This window comes from Nanorana parkeri, unplaced genomic scaffold (genome assembly GCF_000935625.1).
Source record: "Nanorana parkeri isolate BGI_ZX_2015 unplaced genomic scaffold, ASM93562v1 scaffold709, whole genome shotgun sequence".
In the NCBI taxonomy this organism is placed as follows: domain Eukaryota; kingdom Metazoa; phylum Chordata; class Amphibia; order Anura; family Dicroglossidae; genus Nanorana; species Nanorana parkeri.
Window position 1 is genome coordinate 282,333 of NW_017306977.1, and position 10,391 is coordinate 292,723.

The 10,391-nt window shown below is 45.5% G+C and overlaps 1 protein-coding gene across 1 annotated transcript in view; it reads right to left on the reverse strand.

The window, feature by feature from the left end:
• ETAA1 (Ewing tumor associated antigen 1) overlaps positions 1-7,467 on the reverse strand; it is a 15,507-nt gene extending 8,040 nt beyond the window's left edge. The window contains exons 1-3 of the mRNA XM_018563903.1: positions 7,243-7,467; positions 2,141-2,276; positions 384-457 (exon numbers count right to left, since the gene is read on the reverse strand). Coding sequence (XP_018419405.1) covers positions 384-457; positions 2,141-2,276; positions 7,243-7,440 — 408 coding nt within the window. The 5' untranslated portion in view covers positions 7,441-7,467. The remainder of the gene's footprint in view (positions 1-383; positions 458-2,140; positions 2,277-7,242) is intronic.
• Between the last annotated feature and the right edge of the window lie 2,924 nt (positions 7,468-10,391).

The window sequence follows — 10,391 nt, forward strand, 5'->3', positions numbered from 1 at the left end:
CAGATTATTATATTTTCTTCAAATTACTTGGGAAAGTGAACTTACGCTATAAAGCACTGTTGGGGGAATGTATCTAAACTGGAGCAGACAAAATCTGGAGCAGATTTGCACTGCAACCAATCAGCTTCTCCGTCTTATTTTCAAATCTTACCTGAGCAAACTTTAAAGAGATGCTGATTGGTACAAGTCCCATGAGGCATTGCAAGAATCCAACAGCCACAGGCATGACTCTCAGAGGCAAATGCATGATGGGATTTGTAGTGTCACCAAAGCTGGAGTGCCAAGGTAGCCTACCCCTGCTTTAATCATTTGTACTTCTTGGTTTTCTCTGACCAATATTTAATAAGCGAGTTTGGAGTTACGAATTACATTTGCTGTGTTACCTTTGGAGCAATTCTGTTGACAATATCTGAAATCTCAACAATACATTTGCTTGCCGTCTTTTTTCTTCCATTGTCTGGGAAAATATAGAAGAAGAAGAATATCAGTAAAAAAAGAGCAATATAAATAAAAAAGAGAAGTCCAGGAGAAACAAATTGTTGGTAAGATGGCATAATGGTGTAAATGATACTTGGGTTTGTGATCTAAACCCCAAGACGTGCATCTTCTGAGTGGCTCACTGAGTGAAATTCTGGGTCTGTACAGAGCTGCTGGTATCAGTACAGTAACTCACCAATGTGAAAATAAAACAGGATTTTGAAGCAAGGAAGAGAGAGGAATCCTATTGCTTAGTTGTCCTTTGGAATGATCATTGATACACACAATGTTTACTCCCTTGAAACTGGACAATAACCAAGCAAGTAAAAAAAAAAAAAACAAACAAAAAACTATACTCTGAAGATATTGTGATTACTCTCATGGCCTACATTTAACAATCTCAGTGTTTCCAAAAACAAATTTTATCAGATTTGCCCACTGATCCTTCCTGCAACATAGAATCAGCAGCAGACACCCCACCCTCCTCCCCCCCCAGGGCTCATGTTGCAATGACTGTTTCACTTCTGCTGAAAACTGGCAGATAAGACCCAATTCTGATGTTATGCATTAGACTGAAGAAAGCATGTACAGACTTTTGTAATCAACTACCCATTCACATACACTCTATGCACAGCAGTGTCACCAAACAAGTCATTCTTTGAAACTAGGGCTGCAACAACTAATCGACATAATCGATTATTGAAAAAGTTGTCAACTTCTTCAATCATCGATTAATCGGTCTCTGATTAGTTGGCCCTGTTCACGGCTCCACACAAGCTGCGCGCCACACGTCCTCCCCACCTCACGCTCGCAGCTGCCAGACCCGCCCACCCGAATCCTCCCCGCCCGCATCCACGATCGGCACAGGGACGCGGGGAGAAGTAAGGAGCAGGTGTGGGGGGTGGGGTGACAGCCGTCGATAGACAGGCCTGATCTCAGAAGCAAGTTGCTGGAAGACTGCTCAGGTAAGCCTGCACTTTCCCACACATGGTGCTCTATAATGTATTGCTGGGATTTGTATTCCTCATTAGCTGATGGTACATTGTGCTGTATATTATACCATCAGCTATAGAGGACAAGTCCCAGCAGTACATTATACACTCTATGTATAATGTAGTGCTGGGATTTGTAGTATTCCTACATAGCTGGTGGTATTCTGCATTGTGCTGTATAGAGGACTACAAATCCCGGCAATAATACAATATACAGCGCAATGCAGAATACCACCAGCTATAGAGGACTACAACACCCAGCAATAGTACATTATATAGCGCAATGCAGAATATATCTGGGATTTGTTGTATTCCTCTATAGCTGGTGGTGTTCTGCTGTATAATGTACTATTGCTGGGTTTTGTAGTCCTCTATAGCCGCTGCCATTATGCATTCATTGCTGTATAATTTTACACTTTTCATTTCACTATATTGCACACCACACTTTTTCTTTTTTACTTCCACCGCTCCGAGCTTGCTCCTGTGACGGACTACAATCTCAATACAAACTAGTAGTGCTATCACTGGAGCCATTTTTTAAAATGTATTTTATTTTTTTATCCGATTAATCGAACTTAATAATCGGCTAACTAATCGATTTTGAAAATAATCGTTAGCTGCAGCTCTATTTGAAACAGTGTACATCAATACAATTATTAATGTAGTGTTACCTAGTTTAAAACAAGTCGGTGAATTGGGATCCCAAAATATTTCATGATGTTGCTCTGCATCTCTGGATGGAGAATTAATGTCCCATGACTTGCACTTAGACAGCAACTGAGGAGTCTTCTTATTGGAACCGTTTTCTGTTTGGAAGTATACAAAAACATAAATAAATGGGTGACAAAGCAACATGTTCACATTAATAACACCTACTCGGCTGCACATATAAGCTGAGAACGGCACCTACACCACTCTATTTAGCTGTTGGGAATAGGAGAAGCCATCCTGCTTAAACTTCAAAGACATAAAAAAGAACACAAGACCAAAACAAATGTCAAAGTCAATGAAAAAAAAAAAAAAGTTTAATAATTTTGATGATCAAACAGCCAATGGTGTTTCAAGGGGCAGACACAACCACTTTCTTCAGGGTTGGAAGAGATGATAAAGGAGGCATTGGGGCTGCAACAACTAATCGATTAAATCGATGAGAATCGTTGTCAGCTGATTGGTTGGTTCAATTAGTTGAATCCACAGCTGCCGCCACTCTGCTTCTCCGTTCTCCTAACTGCTGGTGGCGGCAACAGCGATCTATGTCCCTTATAAACCCCGTTGCTCTCCCCGCCTTTATCGTCAGCGGGGACACAGACCGCTGCAGCCAGCACCAGTGGGGAGGAGAGACCGCTGTGTCTCTGCGTTTCCCCACTGGTGCCCCTCGTTCCTCTTCTGCCGGCGGTAGAAAGCCGTCATCAAGTCTCAAAATCAGCAGCTGCTAACAATAGCCAGCCTGCTATTGGCTATTTTAAATTGCAATAGCAGGCTGGCTATTGCACCCACCTACTCTCAATCAGCAGAGGAGGACCAGAAGGAGAACTTTCTCCTTCAGTTCCTCCTCTGCTGATTGAGAGCAGGCAGGGTGGGTGAAATACCCAGTCTGCTATTGCAATTTAAAATAGCCAATAGCAGGCTGGTCAGAGCCACTGCATGTGTTGACATTCAGCTGCCTCAGCAGGCAGCTGTCATTCCCCAGTGAAGTGGAAAGATCTAAAAGACCCGTAATGTCACCTTGCAGAGAACCTGTCGCCTCCAATCTGCTATCACATAAGAGGCTTGTGAGCCCCACCATGTAATAGCAATGAGGTAAAAAAATATGGTAAAAATAATAGAAAATAAAATTAAAAATACTCTCCCAACAAAGTAAAGTCCCCCAACCCCAGGAACGTGAGCATACCAATAGAAACACAAGTCGGGTGCACCTATATAGAAAATTGCCAGATTGCCAAATTGTGCCAGAGCAATCATTCTCGGTCCAATATTCATGGCTAACTCTAAACTGATGACCAGGCTAATAAATACATGTATATGGTGGCAAGTGTCATTTTTGGTTTTGTGCCTGAAAATTCTGCTCCGGGATGTGCTCTGTGGTACCATTAATGCACCTCCTGCCTGCAATGTGATCACCTGCACAGGAACACACAGTACTGCAATGCCATGCCATCCATCAAGTGCAGCACAAGTGCAAAAAAATTGCATGCTGTTTTATTCTGAAGTAAACTTTATTTGTAAGATTCGATTTGTGTATTTAATGTTAAATAAACGATGGTATTTTTTTATCCAATTAAATCGAAAAAATAAAAATCGGCCAACTAATGATTATGAAAATAATCATTAGTTGCAGCCCTAGAAAGCATGGACTCTGAGCAAAAAAAACTCAGAATTTTGAGCTATGGATCTCCCAAAATTTGTGGATTGTAGTCAGTGATTCAGTCTATTATTGCTTAACGGTCATTCTACTCTGTACTCAGATACTGCTGCTCGAAAAATATTCAGCATCCGCTACCTCCGGTAACAACAGATTTCTGGTCCCCATCTGTACTCTATTCCTCTCACCAACCCCTGCAGGACACAATAGTGACATAGGGGCCAGCAGAAGGAACAACAGAGTGCAGCAGATAATTAGGCATCGGACAACTGAATGTGCCAAAAGCTGAAGATTCTTCAGCTGTGGTATCACCTGAATACAGAGAACGGTGGCATGAGCAACAAGTCAGGCATCAGGACTTTCTTCCAGGCAGCATGCTAATTTATTTAGCTTCTGTAAGCTGGTGACCAAAGTCACTGTCTCAAAAGTATGTGAAAGAAAGCGAGCCTCCACTGCCAACCTCCTCAAAACGCTAGTTTGCGTGTTGATCCTCTGACTGTATTATAAGTCACTGGCCCAAATCAGGTATACCAGAAGTCAGAAATCCTGATTGTCACACTTGCTGCAGGTCTGTCACTCAAAGAACTGAAGTCTGAAGATCAGATTGGGAGGAAGGCAATATGCATGTTAATATGAATGTCAGCAGTGGCAGTTTACATATTCCACTCTGAACATGTTTCTTTTAAAGCTGAACGCGCAAAAAGCGTGCTGGCACACTTTCTGGCAGAATCTGCCAACTGAATTTAGGTGAAAGAACCATTAGATGAGAACTAAAACCTTATCAGTTGCTATTGTCTTCTCTGAACCAAGCTGACTCTGAAAGTCTGCAGACAGACAAATATGGGCCATGACTGTGGTGGGCAATGCTGGGTGATTGCACTTTCCGATGTTTTGTATAACTTTGACTAATTTTGAGTTAAATTGTATTTTTTTTTATTAGAAGTTTATACAGTGGGCCAAAAAGATGAATAATAGAAAGGGGAATTTGGTTTAAAGGACAACTGGGAACTATGGGTTACGTCTGACTCCTTTGGGTCTTAGTGAGGTGTGTGCATAAGACCAGCCTAAAGCTCACAATACAGGTTACAATCGGACTGTGCAATCTGCTTTACATTCAGTAAAACCATAAGGACCTATAGTACTACACGAGAACCTATCTAAATTATCCAATAAGTTTGTATTTAGCAGCGGCCCCTTGCACTACATAGTTGCTGGCAGACCTAAAAGAGATTGTACAATCAGACTGTAAAGGTAAGGCCCCTTTCACACAGGCTAATCAGGCGGGGATCCATGCACAGATCCTCTTCTGATCACAGCAGTACGGAGCGCATGTCACCAATAACTGCAGTTACCGGACCACTTGTCTGTCTATAGGGAATCGGATGTAAATGGACACGTGCCTATTGCCATCAGATTACCTTCGATCTGGCACGATCAGGCGTGGCAAAATGGACCTCTGATAGGTCTGTTTCTCCGGACCCGCCAAGAGTCGCTGGTAACCTGGTGTAAACGGACACCTGTTTATTTAGACAAGGCTGCCCATAGACTTGCATTGGACATCCGATCGGGTCCGCCTGGCCCGTGTGAAAGGGGCTTTACCATACACGTTACAATCTGACCATGCAATCAACTTTAGATTTACCAAAACTACGTGATGCGAGAACTTACCTAATCTATCTAATTTGTATCCTGCCAGGCCCTTGCACAGCATTGTTGTTGGAAGATCTATAGGAGATCGTAAAATCAGATAGCAATGTGTAAGATGTGCTTAAGGGCCATGTGACCAGGGCGAATTACCCATTGGAGGTGCCCACTTACCACTATGGAATCACTCCCCTACTGACACAATACACCGCCAAATGTCCTTTGCTAACAAGGGAGTTGCAAGGAAGTGACTCCATAGCAACAGGTACTTCAGGCTGAAGCCAGAAAATCAATTTATTTGCAGTGACACAACAGTCTCATTGTCACAGGCCGGGTCAGATTATAAGGCTGAGTTAAAATCCCCCCCCCCCCCCCCCCCCCACTTCTCTAGTAACTTATTTTCTCTAGAATTCCTAACTGGTCAAATTATCAGTGATTTGCAGCTCAGCCATTGAGTTTAAGCAACATTTTAACGATAATCGCTCTTTGTTCACCCGAGCTACAAATCACTGAAGTAGTACCATTTGCAGCAGAGAATACCAACCCAATGCCATGGCACTAATTCAGACAAACCGCCAGTAATTCAGCTGCAAATCACTGTCATTAGTAATAAATCTTTGCTCCAGAATCATTCATCTGACATCAGTTGTTGTGCAATTAAGCAACAAGGAGCAGCTCTACTCTTTCGTCTCTAATCCCACTGCTTGAACCTTGGTGCCTGATAAAGCTTCCGCCGGAGCCTTCACTGAGCAATAGGTACAAAACCTGCACTCGCAAGGGGTATCAGTCCATCCGATACTTTATTTGCAAGAAGGCATAAAAGCAACAAACAAATGCTTTCATGTTTCAGCCCCCAATCTGGGCCTTAATGGTAGGCTAGAATTAAGGACCAGTAAAGGGCCACGACTAAGGCCCAGTTTAGGGGCTGAAACATGTAAGCATTTGTTTGTTTTTATGCCTTCTTGCAAATAAAGTATCGGATGGACGGTTCCCCTTGCGAGTGCAGGTTTTTTTTTTACCCATCAGTTGATGTGATCCTATGGCTAGCGAGCTGTTGCAAGTGAAAGGATTGTGTGGCATATCCCTTAGGGCAGGGGTGGGCAAACGCCGGCTCTCCAGCTGCGATGAAACTACAAATCCCATCATGCATGTCTCTGGGAGTCATGCCTGTGAGAATCTTGCAATGCCTCATGGGATGTGTAGTTCCACACCAGCTGGAGTTTGCCCACAGCCGACTTAGGGTTATGGCACATAAGTGATCTCATCGCTTGTGACAACTCACCAGAGGCAGAAAACCGCTGGGCTGAAAAATACCCACCCGTTTCCATGCGTCACCCCACAGCTGGCGACCAGTGATCTCTGGTGGCTTGGTCTGAACCCAGTTTGCAGGCGTTCTCCCAAGCCTGTGCAGAACTGTGACTGACCCACTTCCATTAGTTGTGGCCATGGACATTCCCTGCTGTGCAGCTGCACATCACTAAGGGGAGGGGAATAGTCCTGCTGCATCTGATTGGGCCAGGGGAATGTCAGTAACAGTTTTGCACAGGTTTGTGCAAACTGGGTTCACATCGAGCCCCCACACATCACTAATGACAACATTCTGAAGCATTTCCATTGGCAAGGGAGCGACACATGCAACCAAGTGTGTATTTTCTCTGTACATCTTAGAGATTCTGTAACCAGTGACACCAACAACGAAGTGTGCAGTAGGCCTTACAGTTCCATCTGAGCCTGTACTATACACAATACACATCAGAAGCCTCCATTACCCTCCTTCTCTTTCCTGGAGGCTACAGGGGTAGAGGCCGGGCTGGACAGGCAGGCAGCGACAACTTTAGGGCCCCGGCTCAACTTTTTGCTCCTGCTGTTGCCCGGGTTCTCCCTGTTAGGGCTTCCCAGCTCTTTCCTCTCCTCCTCACATGTCCGCCGGGCCTTCTCGGCCACCTGCCTCTTCCGGCTCGCCATAGCGCCCGTACACACCGCTCGCCGGTAACACGGGCCGAGTTAGAGTCAATAAGTCACAGCCCGCTATCACAGCGCCGCCATCTTTCCATGAACCTTGCACTGATTGGTGGACTACGTAGCGGAAGTAGGTCTAACCGGGAGAAGGGCGGGGTGTGTGACGTCACGCTGCTTGCAGAGCGCGGCTTGTTTGAGCGTTCGTTGTACGGAGCCCGGTAATAGAACTCTGTGCAGGCGATGAGAAAGTAAACCGAGAGCTAGTTTCATCCATCCACCTTTCCCTGCCTTCGGCCATTGATAGAACACACAATGTGGAATTCAGAAAGACTGGAAGACATGTTTACAAACTCTGGAGCATGCATGTGTGACAACTGGTATTCCATGTGACACATTCATGTAACACAAACACGAATCTGTGACAAGGAGGCAAAGTGGGAGGAAGCACTGAGCATGGAATGTCCATACCGGATTTCCTGTCCTCCATGCTGGTTCAGCCCCCAGCCACATAGCATCATTGGTTGTTATGATCTGTGCAGTGAATAGTGTCCTAGAAACTAATGAAGCTGTGCAGCTGGCAGTGTCCTATCAACCAATGAAGCTGTGCAGCTGGCAGGGTCCTATCAAGCTGGGCAGCTGGTAGTGTCCTATCAACCAATGAAGCTGTGCAGCTGACCGTGTACTAGAAACCAATGAAGCTGTGCAGCAGGCAGTGTCCTGTCAACCAATGAAGCTGTGCAGCCATTCAGCCAACAGTGCCCTAGCAACCTATGAAACTGCAGCTGACGGTGTCCTAGGAACCAATGAAGCTGTGCAGCTGACAGTGTCCTAGAAACCAATGAAGCTGTGCAGATAGCAGTGTCCCAGCAACCTATGAAGCTGGACAGCTGGCAGTGTCCTAACAACAAATGAAGTTTTGCTTCTGGCAGTGTCCTAGCAACCAATGAAGCTGTGCTGCCAACAGTGTCCCAGCAACCTATGAAACTGTGCAGCTGACGGTTTCCTAGGAAGCTGGCAGTGTCCAAGCAACCTATGAAGCCTTGCAGCTGACAGTGTCCTAACAACCAATGAAGCTGTACAGCTGACAGTGTCCTAACAACCAATGAAGCTGTACAGGTGACAGTGTCCTAACAACCAATGAAGCTGTACAGCTGACAGTGTCCTAACAACCAATGAAGCTGTACAGCTGACAGTGTCCTAACAACCAATGAAGCTGTACAGCTGACAGTGTCCTAACAACCAATGAAGCTGTACAGCTGACAGTGTCCTAACAACCAATGAAGCTGTACAGCTGACAGTGTCCTAACAACCAATGAAGCTGTGCAGCTGACAGTGTCCTAGAAACCAATGAAGCTGTGCAGATAGCAGTGTCCCAGCAACCTATGAAGCTGGACAGCTGGCAGTGTCCTAACAACAAATGAAGTTTTGCTTCTGGCAGTGTCCTAGCAACCAATGAAGCTGTGCTGCCAACAGTGTCCCAGCAACCTATGAAACTGTGCAGCTGACGGTTTCCTAGGAAGCTGGCAGTGTCCAAGCAACCTATGAAGCCTTGCAGCTGACAGTGTCCTAACAACCAATGAAGCTGTACAGCTGACAGTGTCCTAACAACCAATGAAGCTGTACAGGTGACAGTGTCCTAACAACCAATGAAGCTGTACAGCTGACAGTGTCCTAACAACCAATGAAGCTGTACAGCTGACAGTGTCCTAACAACCAATGAAGCTGTACAGCTGACAGTGTCCTAACAACCAATGAAGCTGTACAGCTGACAGTGTCCTAAGAACCAATGAAGCTGTACAGCTGACAGTGTCCTAACAACCAATGAAGCTGTACAGCTGACAGTGTCCTAACAACCAATGAAGCTGTACAGCTGACAGTGTCCTAACAACCAATGAAGCTGTACAGCTGACAGTGTCCTAACAACCAATGAAGCTGTACAGCTGACAGTGTCCTAACAACCAATGAAGCTGTACAGCTGACAGTGTCCTAACAACCAATGAAGCTGTACAGCTGACAGTGTCCTAACAACCAATGAAGCTGTACAGCTGACAGTGTCCTAACAACCAATGAAGCTGTACAGCTGACAGTGTCCTAACAACCAATGAAGCTGTACAGCTGACAGTGTCCTAACAACCAATGAAGCTGTACAGCTGACAGTGTCCTAACAACCAATGAAGCTGTACAGCTGACAGTGTCCTAACAACCAATGAAGCTGTACAGCTGACAGTGTCCTAACAACCAATGAAGCTGTACAGCTGACAGTGTCCTAACAACCAATGAAGCTGTACAGCTGACAGTGTCCTAAGAACCAATGAAGCTGTACAGCTGACAGTGTCCTAACAACCAATGAAGCTGTGCAGCTGACAGTGTCCTAGGAACCTATGAAACGGTGCAGCTGACAGTGTCTTAGGAACCTATGGAGATGTGCAGCTGACAGTGTCCTAGCAACCTATGAAGCTGTGCAGCCAATAGTGTCCTAGCTTAACCAGTTGACATCCGCGGTGTTAAACCCCCTTCCCATCCAGGAGAGCTGTGCAGCTGACAGTGTCCTAGGAAGCTGTGCAGCTGGCAGTGTCCAAGCAACCTATGAAGCCTTGCAGCTGACAGTGTCCTAGCAACTAATTAAGCCTTGCAGCTGACAGTGTCCTAGCAACTAATGAAGCTGTGCAGCTGACAGTGTCCTAGGAAGCAATGAAGCTGTACAGCTGACAGTGTCCTAGAAACCTATGAAGCTGAGCAGCTGACAGTGCTCTAGCAACCAATGTTGCTCTGCAGCTGACAGTGTCCTAGGAACCTATGAAACGGTGCAGCTGACAGTGTCCTATGAAACGGTGCAGCTGACAGTGCTCTAGCAACCAATGATGCTCTGCAGCTGACAGTGTCCTAGGAACCTATGAAACGGTGCAGCTGACAGTGTCCTAGGAACCTATGAAACGGTGCAGCTGACAGTGTCCTAG